The sequence below is a fragment of the Ochotona curzoniae genome, unplaced genomic scaffold (genome assembly GCF_017591425.1).
Source record: "Ochotona curzoniae isolate NIBS_2020 unplaced genomic scaffold, NIBS_Ocur_1.0 contig_1976, whole genome shotgun sequence".
NCBI lineage: Eukaryota > Metazoa > Chordata > Mammalia > Lagomorpha > Ochotonidae > Ochotona > Ochotona curzoniae.
In genome coordinates, this window is record NW_024465279.1 from 1,903,928 (window position 1) to 1,922,893 (window position 18,966).

At 49.8% G+C, this 18,966-nt stretch overlaps 1 protein-coding gene across 4 annotated transcripts in view; it reads left to right on the forward strand.

Annotated features, from left to right (window-relative positions):
- The window catches only part of PLEKHA2 (pleckstrin homology domain containing A2), a 79,719-nt gene that overhangs the window by 56,468 nt on the left and 4,285 nt on the right, over nucleotides 1-18,966 (forward strand). For all 4 annotated transcript variants that reach the window (XM_040970473.1, XM_040970456.1, XM_040970446.1 and 1 more), the window contains exons 5-11: nucleotides 1,143-1,240; nucleotides 5,871-6,008; nucleotides 6,472-6,618; nucleotides 6,830-6,898; nucleotides 7,261-7,331; nucleotides 11,737-11,800; nucleotides 18,822-18,899. In XM_040970473.1, the coding sequence (XP_040826407.1) occupies nucleotides 1,143-1,240; nucleotides 5,871-6,008; nucleotides 6,472-6,618; nucleotides 6,830-6,898; nucleotides 7,261-7,331; nucleotides 11,737-11,800; nucleotides 18,822-18,899 (665 nt within the window). The remainder of the gene's footprint in view (nucleotides 1-1,142; nucleotides 1,241-5,870; nucleotides 6,009-6,471; nucleotides 6,619-6,829; nucleotides 6,899-7,260; nucleotides 7,332-11,736; nucleotides 11,801-18,821; nucleotides 18,900-18,966) is intronic.

Sequence of the window (18,966 nt, forward strand, 5' to 3'; positions counted from 1 at the left end):
AGAGAGAGAGATCGATCTCCTCCATCCACAGGCTCATTCACCAAATGATTGCAAAGGCAAGGGCTGGGCCGGTTTAAAACCAGGAGCGTCATCTGAGTCTCATGGGGGTGGCAGGGCCACAAAGTGACACTCTGCTGCTTTCCCATTCCATTAGCAGGAGATTGAATGAAGCGGAGCACCAGGCAGTGCCCATAGGGAGTGCCGATGTCGTGGGCAGCTGCTTCACCCACTGTGCCACAATGACTGCTGCTTTACTCATTTCTTGTCAATACTGTTGCTGAGCTCAGGGATGACTCTTAGTTTTTGTGGGTTAGTAGATTTTAAAAAGAAAAATATATATATTGAGCCCAGAGGAAAACTCAGGTTGAAAGTGAGGCCATGATTGTAGCTTTGCACTCTTTCCCAAGCCCAGCCAGTTGTGCTGGTGGGAGGAGTGCTCCTCTTGGGTTCACGTTCCCATCAGCATCATCGTCCATTGCTCGGCACTGCAGCAAAGCAGTGGCGGGGGAAACTCAGTGAGGACAGAGCAGCAGCAGCCTCTTTGTGACCACAGGGCAGCACTTTAAAAGCCAATGTTGGCGTTGGCGTGTGTCATTCTTGTGAAATATGTCTTTCATTTTACCTTTTTTTTTTTTTTTTAAGATTTTTCTCATTTTTATTTGAAAAGCACATTGACAGAGAGGAGGAAAAATGAAGAGAGGTCTTCTGTGTTCTGGTACACTCTCCAAATGACTATAGCTGTCAGAGCTGAGGCTATCTGAAGTCCGGAGCCTCTTCCAGGTCTCCCGTGTGGGTGTGGGGTCTCAAGGACTTGGGTCATCCTCCTGTGCTTTCCCAGGCCTTAAGCAGGGAGCTGGATCAGAAGTGGAGCTGGCAACCACATGAGATGCCGGCACTTGCAGGTAGAGTATTAGCCTGTTGCAACACTACCCTGGCCCTGGAATGTTTTACTTTGAAAGATGAAAGAGCGAGCTTGTGCTTGTAGGCTGGTGGAAGCTGTTTGCACATCACGATCCATTTCTGAATTGACTTTGTGGTTGGAGGCTGCCTTTGCTGCCTCGATCATTCGGACTTTGTGGAGTGTTGTGTTGCAGGTGTTCTGATTTGGGAATTTCTCCCTTCTGCCTCCCTGACTTTTGCAGTTATCAATGCCTTGTCTCAGAGATACTTCCTTCAAGCCAACGACCAGAAAGATCTGAAGGACTGGGTTGAAGCCCTGAACCAAGCCAGCAAGATCACAGTACGTATGGTTTCTTCTCTCTTCTGGGCCACAGTACCAGCACCCTCCACAGCAGGAGGACATGCAGGTCTACTCACATGGCCGTAGGACTGTCCCAGGAGCCTGGTCTTGTCGTCCTCTACTTTGCGTGCCTAAGCTGAAAAACCACAGGTTGCAATTTAGAGGTGCGAGTTTGCATCAAGTTCAAAGGGAAATTGATGGAGAGTCCCTTGAGCGTCCCAGGAGGGATCCTGGGCAGTAGTGTACTGAGTAACCTGGGATGCTGACTCAGAACGTGGGAGCACTGGAAAAGGAGGTACTTACTCTGAGGGAAAAGGGAAAAGCCTGTGGGGAAGGACGTCAGAACTTTAAAAACCTGAATTGACACATGACGGTTACATGCACTGGCAGAGAAGGAAGTTTCACATATGTGTAATGTGTCCTTACCAGGTCAGGATGATGGGTAGAGCTGGGCAGAGCGTGGGCAGAGTGTGGGCAGAGCTCTCATGTCAGCCATGTATCATTTCTACGTGATGGGAACATTAGGAATCTGCAGAAGGTGGTCCCCACTCCGCATTTGTGAGTTCTGCATCAGCAGATTAAACCAATCAGAAACTCCATCCACAGCTCCACTTGGGTGCAGGGGCCTGAGCACTTGGGCCATCTTCCTGCTGTTTTACTGGCTTGTTCACAGGGAGATGGAGCAGCTGGGACTGCAGCTGGGGCTGAAATGGGATGCTGGGGCTGGAGGCAAGTCCCAGACCCTGTTTTTAAATCAGATCACATTCCAAGTTACTGATAGACAGTTTAGGGGGACATTTTTTTCAAATGACCACATTTCCCAAGAAGGTGGCGCATGGAGCAAACTTGAACACATCTTTCTCCCGAAGGTGGACTATTGCTCTTGGTCCTCTGGCTGTGCCAGGGGGAAGCAAGCGGAGTTCGTGAAGATTTCAGTTTCCTTGCATACCAGTCCATCAGGGATAGCCTGGCTGCAGGGGAGGTGGCAGAAGGAGACCTGCCAAGAGGTCCCTGGGGTATGGGTGACTATAAGAACGCCCTTTCAAATTCTGTGGCTTGGTTCTGGTTGAGTGTGTCTTCTGCAGACGGCTTTCAACTCAGGAAACCGAAACAGATCATGAGTGGCCAGAGCAGCCTAGGAGGGAGGGCCTAGTTGTTGCAGGTGGGCCCACAAGGTCCTGAGAGACAGCATGGCATCATCAAGCTTTGCTTCCCGGAGCCCCTTCTGACCACTCCGAAGAGTTCCTTTGCTCCTCTGCTGGGTTAAAAGGGAATTTGCTTGGGAAGTTGAGGGGGAATTTCTGTGTTCTAAGTATAACACTAAATACCATAGCAAAAGTCAGCATCCCTAAAAATTTTGAGCCCACAATTGCAAAACTCACAGATTCAAAGTGGTAGTAGTACTTCAGCAGCTAGTACTACTTCAGCAGCCCTGGGCACAATGTTTTTTTTTTTTTTTTTCTTTTTCCTTCTTTTTAAAGTGATTTCTTTTATATATTTGGAAAGCAGGGTTATAGAAAGGCCATGGTAAAGGCAGGCAGAGATCTTCCATCTGCTGGTTCATACCCCCAAAGTCAACAAGAGCCAAGACTGGCCAGCCCAAAGCCAGGAACCTGCGGCTTCATCCAGGACTCCCTTCTGGCTGCAGGAGGCCTAACACATGGTCCATCATTCACTACTTTCCCAGGTGCCTTCACAGGGAGCTGGGTCAGAAGTGGAACAGCTGGGATGTGAACCAGCACCTATATAGGTTGCCAACACTGCAGGTGGTGGTTTAATCCACTGACTATGTCACAGCACTAGCCCCTCCCCCCCACCTTTCTTTATTTTAATGAGCCTCTTCCAGTTTACCTCATCTATGAAATGGAGACGGTTTGCTTGAAGAGTAGGGCTGGTGCAGCAAGTAGCTTAGCACACTGCTTGACCCCGAATGGGCGCCTCAGGAAATGGTGCCTGCTGTCAGGTCCCAGACGGTCAGGGTAAGAAAAAGCAGACATGCTGGTCTGGGTGGAGGAGTAGGTAGAGCAGAGGGCATCCTTATAGATGCAGAGTCTGCAGAAGCTTCTTGGAGAAGGCAGGTTACAAAATAACCGTGTGAACCTCAACTTTGTTTTTCAGCCCCCAAACCATCTTTTCATCCCAGCCAGCACAGGCTTCCTGTAATGTACTCCTAGGTGACTGCATGCCCAGTCCTCATTGTCATTCTGGGGCTCCAGTATAATCGGGGAGTTCCTCCTGCTTCCAAAGACTCCGGATGCTTCAGTCCCCGTCCTTCACAGAGTGCCTTCCTAGAGCTCTGAGCTGCCAGCTGGGGCAGGGCCTCTGCATCCTTGGCTCAAGCCTTTCTCCTGAGACCTGTGCTCCTTTTCTGACAGAGGGGCACCATGCTGCCTCCTCGTGTAGGTGGCACTGTGAGGCTATGCACAGCCTACTGACCATGGGAGGCCTGGTCTAATCTGTTCAGTTTTTTTTTTTTATTATTTTTTCATTGGAAAGGCGGATATACAGAGAGAGGAGAGACAGAGAGGAAGATCTTCCGTCCGATGATTCACTCCCCAAGTGAGCGCAACGGGCCGATACTATGCCGATCCGAAGCCAGGAGCCTCTTCCGGGTCTCCCATGTGGGTGCAGCATCCCAAAGCTTTGGGCCGTCCTCGACTGCCTTCCCAGGCCACAGGCAGGGAGCCGGAAGGGAAGCGGGGCTGCCGGGATCAGAACCGGCGCCCACATGGGATCCCGGGCGTGCAAGGCGAGGACCTTTAACCACTTGCGCCACCGCGCCGGGCCCTGTTCAGTTTTTTTTTTTAAGATTTATTATTTTATTGGAAAGGCAGATACACAGCGAGGAGGAGAAAGAGAGATGAAGATCCCCCGTCCAATGATTCACTCCCCAAGTGGCCGCAAGGGCCGGTGCTGCGCCGATCCGAAGCCAGGAGCCAGGAACCTCTTCTGGATCTCCCACGTGGGCCCAGGGTCCCAAGGCCTCGGGCTGTCCTCGACTGCTTTCCCAGGTCACAGACAGGGAGCTGGATGGGAAGTGGTGCTGCCAGGATCAGAACCGGCGCCCACATGGGATCCTGGTGCATTCAAGGCGAGGACGTTAACCATCACACTATCGTGCTGGGCCCAATCTGTTCAATTTTTAATCATGGCTTTGGACCACTGACATAGTAACTAGCCCAACCCTCTTGCTTCGCAAAATCAAAGAGTTCATCATGGCTCGCAGACTCTAATGTACATTAGTGAAACAGGCAAGAAGCAGGAAGAATGGCAGCAGATGTGGACAGATGACATTGGACGGGTGCTCTCTGTATGGGAGAGAATCGTAGGGACCAGGCTGAAGGGTGGATATTTCTCTGTTAACAAGGAAGGAACTGCTGCTTAGCTGGGTTTTCCGATGAATATAGCCAACTTCTGATGTGGATTGAGAAACACACTTGAAAGGGCAAGCAAAGCATGGTTTGGGCAGAGTCTGACCGTGGGCTACCCGCTCGCAACCTCTGACCTGTGCTCTTCAGCTTGCTCTAAAAGGTCTCTGTCGGGCAAGAACAAAGAGAACTTTGTTCCAGGACTCATTTGTAAACCCTAGTTTCAGTGTTAATTAAAATATTTGGTCCTATGGTTGACTTTTTGTGTTTCCCAAGTGTTTCGATTTGGAGGCTCTGTCATTGAGAAGCCCAGCTCTTGGGATGCAGCTGGGGTTGCTCTGTGTGCTTTGCATGTCAGACACTCGAGGTGAAGAGGTTGACCCCAGGCCTTCCGGCTGCAAAACCTCATGCTCCCCTCGTTCTCTGGCTTACACGGGTCGAGTTTCTTTGGCTGAAAGCCTTGGGACTAGATTTTGCATTTGGGGGTTTTGGAAGATTTGCATGTACATGGTGGGATGGCATGGGGATGGGGGTCCAAGTTTCACCATGAAATTCACTGCTGTTTCAGGTTCATTTTGTGTGCTTATTAACCTGAAGGTCATGTCCTGCGGTATTTTCAGTGCCCCTGCATTTTGACTGTGCCCTGTCCTTTGAGTGGGTTGCTCACTGCGTTCATGCTCAGAAGTTTGGGAAGGTAGAGCATTTGGGGTTAGGGGTTTTCAGGTTAGGAATCCCCATCCTCTACCATATGCATTTGCACCTGTTGCACCTGGCGCCTTTCTTCCAGGCTGCTGTTTAAACACCTCCTTCTCTCCCTCTCTCCTTCCCTCTCTTTCCACCTGCCATGCTCATCTCATTTCGAGGGACTGCTTTCCTACTCTCTCCCACTTACTTTTTAGGGATGCTCCTATCGTTTGCAATTATGCTGGTCATTTCCCACAGTACATATTCTGTCGTGGTGGCTGTGTCCTGATGGCACGTAACCACCATGTTTATTTTGTTCGATATTTTGTCTTTGGTTTATAGCCCCGAAGGACTGGCTTATGATACATGTTGAGTAACTTTGAGTAACTCTATACATGGGAGTGTTCCTGGCTGAGTTCTTTATGTTCAGACATGGATCTATGGATAGGCTGGGAGTTTCTCTGTAATGTAGCCTTTCTTGCCCCCATCCCAACCATGCCCCCCCCCCCCGCCGACCACCACTTTTTTTATTCTCCCTACTTTTCCAAGCCTTCTAACCAGGCTGGCCTTCTTCCCAGGTACCCAAAGTACCCTTGCCCCTGGCAACCGAAGTCCTCAAAAACTTAACAGCTCCCCAAGCACTGGATAAGAAGCCTCAAGTGGCCTATAAGACAGAGATCATCGGAGGAGTGGTGGTGCACACACCTATCAACCAGGTGCTCTGGGGGCCCGGTGGGGGCTACCAGGGGGTGGTGGTGGGTGTTGGCAGTGCCCGTGGTGTGCCAGTGAGGGAGGGGTACCTTGGATAAGAGGAGCTGTTGAGATGGAGCGATCAGGAAGACCGCGGGCAGGAGTGGGTGTGTAAGGAATGGCGATGCTGCACTTTGAACTTGGTTGACGTGGCATGGCCCACATGTCAACCCAGGCGATGGGCTGACAATGGAGGGGAGGCTGGTGACAGGCCCAGTGTCCCTACTGCCCTGGGAGTGTCTGCCCGCCCTTCTCTGCGTGCTCCTAATGGCAGCAAGACATCCTTCGTTTTCTTGCCTGCTTCTTATATATCGATTCGGCTTCTGAGAGGCAAGGAAGGGATTGGGCTGGCTGGAGGTGGGTGGCGGCTGCAGCTACACACAGGAAGTAAGAGGAGGAGGTGCTGATCCCAACACTCTTTCTTTCTAGAATGGTGGGGACGGGCAGGAAGGGAGCGAGCCAGGCTCCCATGCCATCCTTCGGAGGTCTCAGAGCTACATCCCCACGTCAGGCTGCCGTGCCTCCACCGGGCCACCCCTCATCAAGTGCGGCTACTGTGTGAAACAGGGCAACGTGGTGAGTGGCAGCCTGCAGGTTGAGGGGCATACTAGGACAGTCTTCCCTGCTGGTCTCACCCAAGCCACTGGGATGTGGGGAATAGCTATGGAGCCACCCGTGTGTGGCAGTTGTTGTCCCCGAGGGCCAGAAGCCTTTGTGCTGTGTGTGTGGGCTCCTGGACAGTTTAGTGCCACTGCCTCACGCCCCGCTTTCTTAATTCCTGATTCAGCGCAAGAGCTGGAAACGCCGCTTCTTCGTCCTCGACGACTTCACCATCTGCTACTTCAAGGGTGAGCAGGTTGGTAGCAGCCTGGGGGTCCTGGTGACATTGAGGAGGCTCATGGCTGCACTGCAGGCCAGAGAGTGCATGAATAGGCATCCAGACAGACACACAGAGATGTCCAGAGTGCCCTTGGCTGTGGACTTTCCCAGGCTGTTGGAGTGGCCTTTACTTCCTGCTGCCCCCTCTCCTGCTGCACCTTGAGCCCCTGAACAGTCTAAGACACTAAGCACTTTCTTCAGAGATGAGTTTTTCCCTCTGAGTTTGAGAACAACTTGCTTGAGCCTGCTCAGCGGAAGACATTGGGTGGCTGGTCTGGGTTGTGGGATGAAGGAAGTCCGTGGACTTACTCACCTGCTGTTGCATTTGTGCCCTGCCAGGACCGAGAGCCACTGCGTACCATCTTCCTCAAGGATGTCCTCAAGACCCATGAGTGTCTGGTCAAGTCTGGGTAATTGTCTCTGCTTATTGTTTCTCTGCTGATAGCTGGGTTTCTACTGTACAGCCTTTGTTGGCTCACACTGTCACTTCCGCTCTTCTGGGGCTCTCTTCACCAGTCCTTATGTTTTTCCAGGAGTGGGGAGTGGGGGCCCAGAGTCTTGTCTGACATCCCGAGACTGTTTAGATGCCTTACTCTCACTGCTAAGCCACTGAGTCTCTCATCATTTCAGGTAGAGGGGCTGGTATTATGGAGCTTCCTGGGATGTCAGCATCCTCTATGAAGATCGATTCGATTCCTGGCCATTCCACTTTCAATCCAGCTCCTGCTAATGTGCCTAGGAAAGTGGCAGAAGATGGTCTTAAATGCCTGGGCCTGTGCAACCCATGTGGGAGACCCGGATGGAGTTCTAAGCTCCTTATGTTGGCTTGGCCCAGCCATTGAGAGGGTGAAACCAGCAGTTAGGAGGTCTTTTTTTTTTTTTCTCTCAGTGTCTCCTTATCTCTTTTTAAAATTCTGCCTTTCAAGTAAATAAAAAAAGTGGAGGAAAAGAAAAATGTCAATATGGAGAAGGAGAGCAGAGCTTGCTGTTCCTGGGGTACTTGCTGCTCACGGTTCCGGGGACATCAAGCCCGTACTCACTGGCATCAGCTCATGCGGAGGCAGCCTCTCTTGGCTTCTTAAGCCTCTTCTTGTCCCTTCCTTTTGACCCTTTCAGTCCATTAACACCGAGGGTGACCCACAGTGTCTCTCTTATCCTCGTTGGGATATGAATAACACATATTTTTAGTATGTTCTTTCCACTAGGGATTAGCTACCTTTCAAGGGCAGTGGAGCACTAAGGAAGCATTTGAGACCTGGCTAAGGGATCTCCCACATCCAATCCCAAACACAGTTGCACCTGGAACTAAACCTTGGTGATTCTCTGCCTCTGGAAGTCCTCTTCGGGGCCATTTGTGTGTGTGGACCTGAGACACTGCGCTTGTATCTCTCCGTCCTGTGGGGTGTGCGGGCAGAGCCTGCAGCCATCGTTGTCTGAGGAGGGTTGCCTGTTCTTCCACAAAGGCGTGGAAGGTCTTGTGGGAGAGCAAGGTTCTGTGTGAGCCGAGGAAGCAGAGGCAAAGGCAACAAATGACGGTTGCTGCAGAGCACAGATTGGCGAGGTCACAGGAGAAGCCGTGGGAGGAAGCACCGGGAGCCTGGCTCCAGAAACCCACTGTGAATACCGGGAAAACTGGGCCTGTCTAGGTCCTTGGAGGACCCTGATTATGCCTCACTCTGGACGGCTCCTGCAGATGAGAGAACCCCTAAGCATCTCTTAAGAAGATTTATTTGAAAGATAAGAATGAAGAAGGGTGAAGGATTGAGTGAGAAATTCTCCTTCTGTTGGTTCACTCCCCAGGTGATCACAATATTTAGGCCTGGGCCAAGCTGAAGCCAAAGCCTCCATCCGACTTTTGCTGTCCTTCCAGGCACATTAGTAGGAAGCTGGATTGGAAGCAGGGCAAGCACGATTCAGACTGGCCCTCTGGCATGGGATGTCACTAATGCAAGCATCAGCCCTGCCCTGGGGCAGGTTGGCACATTATGGAGAAACAGGGGTGGGGATTCTAAGCTAAGAACATTTCATGCTTTTCTCCCCTAAACCTCTGCCAGAATAACACCAAATTCTGAGTAGAAGTGAAGGGAGTGGGAGCCCATGGGAAAGGAGGTCTCTGGAGCAGGCAGTGTATGTGGCTGTTGGACTGTTTGACCGGAAGCTGGACGCAGGGATGAGCCCATCTGAGTAACGCACTTGCGTGTGTTTGGTTACACTGAATTGAGTCGAAAGCAACGGGCAGATGTGGAAGGGGTGGGGGCTTCCCACCTGCTTTGATCTTACCACCACAGCCGTTGCGTTTGTGCTTGCTCTGTGCTCATCTATGCATGGATGGTTTGAATGCATGAGCCGTTTAAGTCAGGAAGAAGAGCGGTTTCAACTCAGAAGGGGGCTGTGCTGACACGCATGTGCCAGGTGCTTCTGTCCTGACTCCCTGATGGATAAAGGACGCTGTTCCCCCCTCCGCTTAGTACTTGAGGACTTCACGGAAGCTTGTGAGGTTTTTACTTTTAAATATCTGCTTTTTGAAAGAGAGAGAGAGAGATGGACAGATGAAGGTCTCTTATCCACTGCTTTACTCCCCAAATGCCCAAAACAGTCAAGGCTGGGCCAGGCCAAAGCTGGGAGCTGGACACACAGTCCGGATCACCCATGTGGGCAGTGGAAGACAACCGCTTGAGCCATCACCCTCCACCTGCCAGGGTGTGAGTTAGTGGGAAGCTGGAATCGAGAGTGGAGCCAAGACTTAAGTCCTGCACTGCAATGTGGGATGGAGCTGTCTCCGGTGATGCCTCCATCCCTGCGTCCGGTCCACCCTCCGTAGTTTACTAACAGCCAGAAATGCCCTCTCTGTAAACCCGTCGGGGTTAGATCTTGGGCCTGTCTGAGCCCTGTCTTGCTCCTCTGCACACACACACAGCTTTGGTCTACTGCTCCCCTTTCTGCCCGTTCCCGTGCCACTGGCCAGGCCCCTGCCATTTCAAAGGCAGCGCTGACTGTGCTCAGTCCTTTTCTGGAGCTTGTTTGTTTGTTTGTTTGGGGATTTATTTATTTTTATTGGAAAGGCAGATACACGGAGAAGGAGACACAGAGAGAAAGATTTTCCATCTGCTGGTTCACTCCCCAAGTGGCCACAATGGCCAGAGCTGAGCCGATGGGAAGCTGGGAGTCAGGAACTTCCTCCAGGTCTCCCACATGAGTGCAGGATCCCAAGCTTCTGGCCATCCTCTCTTGCCTTCCCAGGCCAATAGCAGGGAGCTAGAAGGGAAGCAGAGCAGCTGGGACACAAACTGGTACCCACTTGGGATCGCGGCATATGCAAAGCAAGGATTTAGCCACCAGGCCATTGTGCAAAGCCCTACTGGTGTTGTTTTAGCTCTTGGCAAATAGTGTGACTCCAAACATCTGATTGCATATGTCTGCCTTCTGGTTTTTCCTAAGGTGGGAATTGGAGCTTTCAGTCTTTAGTGACTGCACAGGCATTTCACACTGTAATTAATCTGGGCTGAATTTGAGGTTTGACCCTGAGCATCAGCTCTTCGCTGCCCTTGTCCTTGTAGAAGTCAGCATTGATTTCTCTTCCCAAAACCACACCCTGTATGAAGCCTTGTTAGGTACTCACCTCGCTTTTCTCCTCCTTGGCTGCTTGTCCGCCTGGGCTCAGTGCAGTGAGGCAAAGAGCAGGAGTGGAGTGAAAATGCTGGGGATGCCGCCGAGGGGGCGGGAGGTTTTGGAAATGAAGAGTTGGCTCCCACAGGAGTGAAGAAGACATAGACTCTGGGTTGGATCTGGCTTCAAACCTCTGGCACCGTAGACAAGTCCTATAGAGTGTTGGAGCCTGACTTTGCTCGACAAGAAATGGAGAAAATCTTAAGTGCTGAGTTTTTGTGAAGGTTTGATGAAATCATGCGCAGAGAAACACCTAGAATAGTGCGGTAGGGCTCTGTGTTTTTGGGCAGTGGGCAAGCCTCCACCTGTGGCGTCCAGTGAATTGAATCCCAGATGCTCTGCTTCCGATCCAGCTTCCCGCTGATGTACCTAGGAAAGCAGCAGAAGATGGCCCGAGTACCTGGGCTCCTGCCAGCTCCCATGGGAGGCCTGGATGAAGGTCTGGGTTCCTGGCTTTGGCCTGACCCAGCCCTGGGTTTGTGGCTATCTGGGGAGTAAACCAGTAGATAGATTCATTCATTCATTCATTCATTCATTCATAGGCTCTCTCTTTTTGTCATTCTACCTTTCAAATAAATAAAATAAATCATTTTTTTTTAAGTTTCCATAATTTATTTTTAAAGATGATCTTGGTTGATTAGGGTACAGAGGATCAGGGGCTACTGGACAGTGGGTAATATCATTGTTTCCACACTAATATCATCATTTTTTCCCCTGTATCTGGGGTCAGGGGAGAAACAAAGGGAAGAGCCCCACCCAGCCTCCCACCCATCCCTAAAATAAATCTTTATTCAAATGAATAAAATAAATCTTCTTAAAAAGCCCACAAAACCTAATATTTTCATGCATCATCCCATGCGTCTTAAGTACTAAGAAAGGTGAAGAGAACTGACAGGCAGGACTGTGGGGGCAAAGGAGGCTCTGTCTTGTCAGAACTGAGGTGTGCGGGAGAGTCCACCGGGATCACAGGGGCTGCTGAGCCCCTCAAGGAGGTGAGGCTCGAGGGAAGGGGCAGGGGTGGAGTGAGGAATGGCCTGGAAGGTCCCACTGTCCTTCTTTCAGTGGTAGTCGGGGGCCAGTGCCTGGACAGAGGAAGTCCTTGGTGTGTGCGCCAGCAGGCTGGCTAACTTCATCCTTGTCTTTGTGCAGCGATCTCTTAATGAGGGACAACCTGTTTGAAATCATCACGAGCTCCAGGACCTTCTATGTGCAGGTAAATACCCCCTCTGGAAGGCTCACTGACAGGCCTGCCCTTGACTTTGCTTTCTCTTTTATTTTGCTTGAGGTTTCAGGTGGTGGTGGTGGTGGTGGGATAAGTTTAGCTCCCCCCGCCCCCAAGTCTCATTTTATTTTCAACAGGATGTTTGCCCAAGACTTCCCGACCATAAAATAATAAGAGCACGTTGAACCATTGCACTGGGGGCAAGCGAGTTTGTACCAACTGCTCTCAGCTGCTGGGCTGCAGCTAAGCAGAGAAAAGGGGAACTGGCCAGTGGTTTCACTTCTCCTTTAGAGGGTATTTATAAGTGCTGTCTACGTGTGGGCATCACTGTGCGGAAGGACAGAAGCGCAGAGGGCGCTGCGCAGGCACCAGGTGCAAGACCCAGCTGCACAGAGAAAGCCATTGTTTGGGCTGTGACGGGGCGCTTGGCAGAAGCTCCTTCTCCACCCGTGGCTCTGGAGTCCTCCCAACATCTTCCAAAGTCATAGGAGCTGGAAAAGCAGGCGTCCCAACAGGGGCTCTAGCCCTAATAAGGGCCAAGTTCCCAGCCCAGGCTGCCTAGCAGTGTGCAGGGGGAGGGAATCTGGGTTCATGGCATTGTAGCCACGATGGCCAGGACTGGATCAAGGTGAAGCTAGGAACTTCATCCAGGCTTCCCCAAGTGGGTGACAGGGGCCCAAGCACTTGCACTGCGTTCCACTCATGACGCTCCATAGGTGTTTGTAAGAGGAAGATATTGCTGGTGGCGAGTTTGGGAGAGAGCTTTGTACTAATGACAACGGTCTGGGACACAGACAACAACAACACACAGCATTCAAAATGCATTGCGACATCTTCATGGCCATGTGCACATTTGCCAAGACAGTCTCTCATTGCTTTGTCCACGTTTGTGTTCTGTTCTCCCCCCGCCCCACCCCCTCGTCAGCAATAAAAGAACATGAGCATTGCCTGAAATAAACAAGGCAGCAAAGGGACACATCTATTTATGGCACCAAACTCAGAATGAAAAGTACCAGAATAACGCAGACTTAAAAAAGTCACTGAAAATATTTATTAACTCACCTAAAAACAGCAACCATGAACTCATTATATGTTAACACATTTATGAAAAAAAAAAAACAATGTTTCAAGAAATTACAAAGAAAGTTTGCACTGTTTTTATATTTTTGCATATTCTTTTAATTGCTGACTTAATTAGAAGGTAACAACATTTTCCTCATATCTGCTTCTGAATTTTATCTGTGACCATATGTTGTTTTGATGGGAGAATCTGAAGACAATCTGGCCTCACACAGATACACGTTTGCAAATCAAGAATATTTTCATAGCCTATTTAGATCATTTGGGAGGTCTTTGATTTTATATTGAAGCTTCACAAATGGTGATTTTCTTGAGACTTCATTTTTATTTGAAGGGTAGTGTAACAGGAAAGGTAAGACCGAGAAAGAGATGTTCCAATTACCAGTTCACTCCACAAATGGATGCGGCGGCCAGAGTTGGGGCTGTGCGAAGTCAGGAGTGGTCGCCCATATGAGTGCAGGGACCCAAGCTTGGGCCACCGTCCGCTGCCTTCCCAGGCCGCTGGCCGGCAGCAGGGTTGGAGGGGAAGGTGCTGGTGCTTGAACTGTGGCCCATGTGACAATGTGATGCAGGTGGGGGCTGAGCCACATGGCCCCAGCCTAACAAATGGTGCCTCCTTAACAGGTAGGCGAAACACGGAACCTAAGGCATACCCGCAGAAAACGACCCCAGTTTTAGGTTGAAATCCATTGGTTCATTTTGTACTTGGAATAGATAACATTTTTTATTCAGGCATGATTTTGTAACGGTATACACTGGTCATCTGGATACTCAGATACCGGGGTTCTGCAGTGTCACAAAATCATGCCATTTGCTTTGCCACTGATGTTCCTTAGTGGTGTCTTTAACTATGGAACGCTGTCAAGCCCAGGGAGCTAGATAGATGTTTTCTGAAGTTCTAATTTTTGCTTCAAAAGACCGAAATTTGTCACTGGCAAAGGAAATACTGTCCAACATTACAGGATCATTTCATCCGTCTTGGGGAAAAAGTCTACAGGATATCCGAGTAAGTTTGTGTTGGCTGCCAATTTTTTTTTTTTTTTCCCCGAGCGCCAAAGGTGACTGCATGTACGATTTGGTGTTGAGATGCCAGCAGTTTTGCCCACTGCTTTCTGAGATACGACCAGTACATCTGTCAGCAAGAGCTGTTTAGCTTCAGTGTTTAGGGATGCTGGCCTGACAGCAGGGTTGATCAGGGCAGAGAATAGCGCTCCTTAGGAGAGAAAGACCTGGGTTGGATTCTCACCATGCACGCGTCGGTCATTTCACTTCTCTGTCATGTCTGTGTCCCACGTAGGGATCATTTTACCCTGTATCCCACACCGTAACAGTCTTCGCTGTTTAGCAGACACTGAACACGCCAAGCAACACGCTGGCATTGGCTTCTCAGGAGTCTCCGAAATCATTTGCATTTTGCATATGGGGAAACGGAGTCTATAACAACAGATGACATGGATATTTCAAGAAGTTCATGGAAAGATGGGATTGACATTGTGGTCCAGACAGCGAGGCTGTGGCGTCATATGAACGCTCGTTTGAGTGCTGTCTGTTGATGTGCTTGGAGAAGCTACAGAAGACGAGGCAGTTGTTCTTCCGATGTGAGAGACCTGGCTAGAATTCCAAGCTGCTTGCTTTCCGCCAGGCCCAGCCTTGATGGCTAGCGTCATTTGGAGAGTGAACCAGCAGATGGATAATCTGTCTTTGCCCTTCTCTCTGCCTTTCAAATAAGTAAATACAATTTTTAAAATGAATAAAAGAGAAGCTTCTTATGGTGCAGATTTTTTTTTTTAGATCCATGTGGATTCTTCAATAAGTTTTTGGAAAATCCTTATCATGGAAAAACTACACATAGATTAATATTTTTTTGCACCACAATAAATTCTCTTTTAATTCTGTTTTCCTTTAATTTCTTAAAATTTCCCTATATTTGTCCAGTCTCATAAGTCCAGTAAATTATAGACCTGACTGGAAAGTGGTAGGTGCTGGAACTAGACTTAGTTCTGTGAAGTGCAGCCTGGTCCAGAACCCTAATTATTATTAACAGTGTGGCTGTAAACAACCGAGGATGCCTGATTGCATCAGGGGAGACCAGTGTAGGGTAACTGGGGATCTGGGCAAATGGAGTGACCAAAAATTCAGTATCTGTAGTAATGGGGTCTCTAGACAGGTGCTAGTGGCAAGTTGGTCAGCAAATGGATACATATGATTTTAATTCTTGGGCTGTCAGATTAGCAGTGGTCAGCCACTTATTTATTTTCAAGGGTGTTATGCAGGTTATTGAGAAGTTGGGTCAGTTACTTGAAATGATAAATGCATTAAGTATAAATGTGACTTGACAACTGGTTACTAACTCAGTTGTTGGGACTAGACTGCCCTGTAAGGACGAGTTAGCACTGCTGGCAGGCCAGGGGATTGGTCGGTACTGGCTGGTTAAGCTCCTACCTCTGACACCAGCATCCGATAGGAACCCAAGTTTGAGTCCCAGCTCTGTGCTAATGCACTTGGGAAAGCACTGGAAGACAGCCCAGGTGATTGGGCCCCTGCCACCTGCATGGGAGTTACCTGGATCCTGGCTTTGGCCTGGGAGCCATTTGAGGCATCATCCAGATCAAATGTTCTCCCTCTGTGTCAGTCAGTCTGCCTTTCAAAATAAACAAGATGAGTCGTAGTCAGAGTACAGGCCTAAAGCTTTGTGGATACTCACTTGTTTAAGTTAGACTGCAAGGTGAATGACAGCACCTGGAGTCATGGGGGTGGCAGGGCTGTGTACCAACATGGCATTGGTTTTCAGAAAAGGGCTGCAAGTCCTTTGTCGGGCAGAGAGGCTCCGGAAGGGGGGAGCTGCCTCGGTAGTTTGGAAGGAGCAAGGGCAACAACAACAGAGGCAGGCACTGGAGCCCTTCTGCGATGGCTTCTGGAATGCATTGCTTCTGGACTCGGCATGTCAGAGCACTGGGCTCCCCGTCGTTACTTGATGGAGCTCACCGGACTGCGATGAAGCCGCAGGCTGCATTGTGACACCTTTGGTCCTCTGACCCTGAAAAACTGCCCTCCAGGATGGAAACCCAGCCTTTGGTCTGAACCGAGTGCCACAAGCAAATGCACACGCTGTTCGCACGTCGGGCAGTTAAGGAAGGTGTGAATGTAGCAGGTTTTTTTTGTTCCTCGGTTTTCAGAAGTTTTTAGTTTCTCAGTAATTCACCATGCGGCGGGTGGCCTTCAGCTCTCCTTTTCTTTCTTTCTTTCTTTTTTTTTTTTTTTTTAAGCATTTGGTTATTTACTTTAAAGGCAGAGTTACACAGAAAGGAAGGGAGTGAGAGCGAATGAATCTTTAATCACTGATTCACTCCTAAATGGCCACAGTGGCTGAGGCTGGGCTGGACCAAACCTGGACCATGAGTTCAGGGCCCCAGGTACTTGGGCCATCATCCCCTGCCTTCCTGGGTGCATTAGCAGGGACCCAGATCAGAAGCAGAGCACTCAAACCAGTGTTCCGATATGCGATGCTGGTGTTGCAGACAGCAGCTTAATACGCAGCACTGCAACACTGGCTCCTATTAACTATTCTTGAGCAATGATCTAATGCAGTTTGCTATTATCCCCTTTTCCTATTTGCATGTAATAAGGCCTCGTAAAGGATAGTCACAAAATAAATGCTGGAAAATAAAAGAGTTGAAAGCACCCCAAAACTTAATTTGAAGACAAATATCGATATATTGTTTAACTCTGCTATTTGTTTTCTAAATAAGAGAATACGTCATATCTTAGTATTTTTCCATGTTGTTATACACCTTAGCACATTTTTTAAAAGATTTATTGATTTTTATGGGAAAGGCAGATTTATAGAGCTAAGGAGAGACAGAAAGAAACATCTTCCAACCTCTGATTCACTCCCTAGATAGTGTCAACAGCCACAGCTGAGCTGATGTGAAGCCAGGAGCCTGGAGCTTCTTCCAGGTCTCCCAGGTGGATGCAGGGTCCCAAGGCCAGAAACGGGGAGCAGGATGGGAAGCGAGGCTGCTGGGATTAGAAATGGCATTCATGTGGGATCCCAGTGTGTTCAAGGTGAGGACTTTAGCCCCCAGGCTATTGCGCCAGGCCCTAAATATGTAATTTTTTAAGAAAAGAGAGAGAGAGAGAGAGAGAGAGAGAGAGAGAAAACAACTCATTGTGATGAACGTATCCGCATCCTGATGGCTCCTGGTTTTCTTTGATCCAGCGATTCCTTGCCGAGTACGAAGGTTTAGGGTAATGGGGTGTCAGTGCCTGGTGAGGGTGACTCAGAGCAGATCAGATGGGTGGCCCGTGGCTCGTGGGCTGACATTGCGTGTGCTGCTGAGGTTCCTGGAAAGTAGCTCAGCAACTGCAGGACAGTGATTTGGGGGTGGTCCTCCGGAGGCTTTCCAAGTGTGTGCCTCTCTAACTCCCTCTGGGCTTCCGTCCTGACCCTAGGAAGGGAATCTCTAATGATAAATGCTTTTCCTTTGATGGACGAAGACCTCCATCCCCCTCCCCACCCCCTTGCAAAGATCTTTGATCTTAACACTTCATTCATCTGAGGTAGGGATTACCTGCAGTTAGCGTGTCAGGGACAGAGCTGGGAAAAGTCAAGGAGAGCCCCGGAATACAAAAGTCCAGTTTGCAAGTAGAGTTGAGGTGAGAGGGGTGCCCTCCTTCCCCCTGCTGGCACTTGTTGCTGTCACCTTTCTCAGCTTCCTTGGTGGGCGCCTCCTGCACCTAGCCAACCCACCAGGGTTTGTTTTGGGGGGCCCAGGAATGGGTGATAGAAACATCGGTTTGAGGCTTGAGAAAGAAATTTGGCCTTATGTATGCTGTTAATGCGAAAAGAGGAGATGGAGAAAGTGATGGGGAGGATGCAGAGAACATTTGGAGATCAGTGTGGGATGTTCGCAGCCGTGTTTGCACATGGACATAGGTGCACTCCTCTGTGCTCGGCTGGGACTCCTAGGGGAGGTGCTAGAGGGCACAGCGGAGGCACGTAGTGGGCTCTCAGCTGGGGGCCCATGGCCGTGACCAGCAGCACCTGAGGCAGCTTGGAGCTGTCACGGGCTGAGTTCCCTTAGACGGAACTGCCTGCAGCTGTGGGTGCAGCTCAGCTCAGCTGCAGGGGCCCTGCCTCTGGGTGTGCCTCCCTCTTGTTCCTAGAGCCGCTGCTGCCCCCTTCTGGGGTTGACCAGTTGTTTCTGAGGATCAAACAGTTACTCTGCACTGCACAGCCAGACTTTGTGCCTTAAGTTTGGCTTTCCAAATCCTGCCACACTTGAGGTCTGGCTTGTTCAGATATGATAATGTTCGGGATGCTTCAAAAAGTTCACGGGAAAAAAAATGGCGCTAAAAAATAAGTTTATTCAGACGCAAACTATTTCTGAAATTCCTGCAGTTTTTGCGTAACGCTTATGTCTGTGAAATTTTTGAAGACATTTATTTATTTATTTATGCACTGAAATGGTCCCTTGGTTGGTCCAGAGCAGAGAGCGCAAGGTTTATTGTGGCTGGTTTAGATTCGAGTTCTCCTGTTCTCAACTTAGCCATTTTTTTTTTTTTTTTCCAATCCTGGTTATCAGAACAGAATGACCTGCTTTCAGTGACAGCCCCACAAAAGCCAAACCTCTCTGCAAATCCTCCTGAACGGGGCTGTTAAAATCAGGGCTCCGCTAGCTGTCAGTCCTTCGCCAGCTCCTTGACCTCTGACCCACTTGGGAGCAGTTCCGTTTCCGATTTATTTACTGGGTATCATATAAGTTATCGCAAGGAGGGGGAAAAATGCCGTCAGCAGGCTGGCAGCCAGTGGGCTAGGTGGTTTCTGAGATCCCTGCCAGGGAATTTTATGAAACTTTGCACTGAGTCAGACTGGGAAACTCAACTGGCGGTGCCAGGGAGTCCTGTCTCAGCGCTGTAACTGTTTTTACAGGCGGATAGTCCAGAAGACATGCACAGCTGGATTAAGGAGATCGGGGCAGCTGCCCAGGCCCTCAAGTGCCACCCCAGGGTAAGTCACTTCCTGTTCACTGCGTACAGTCAATTTCAAGAGATGCAGCCCCCTCAAGCCAGCGTAG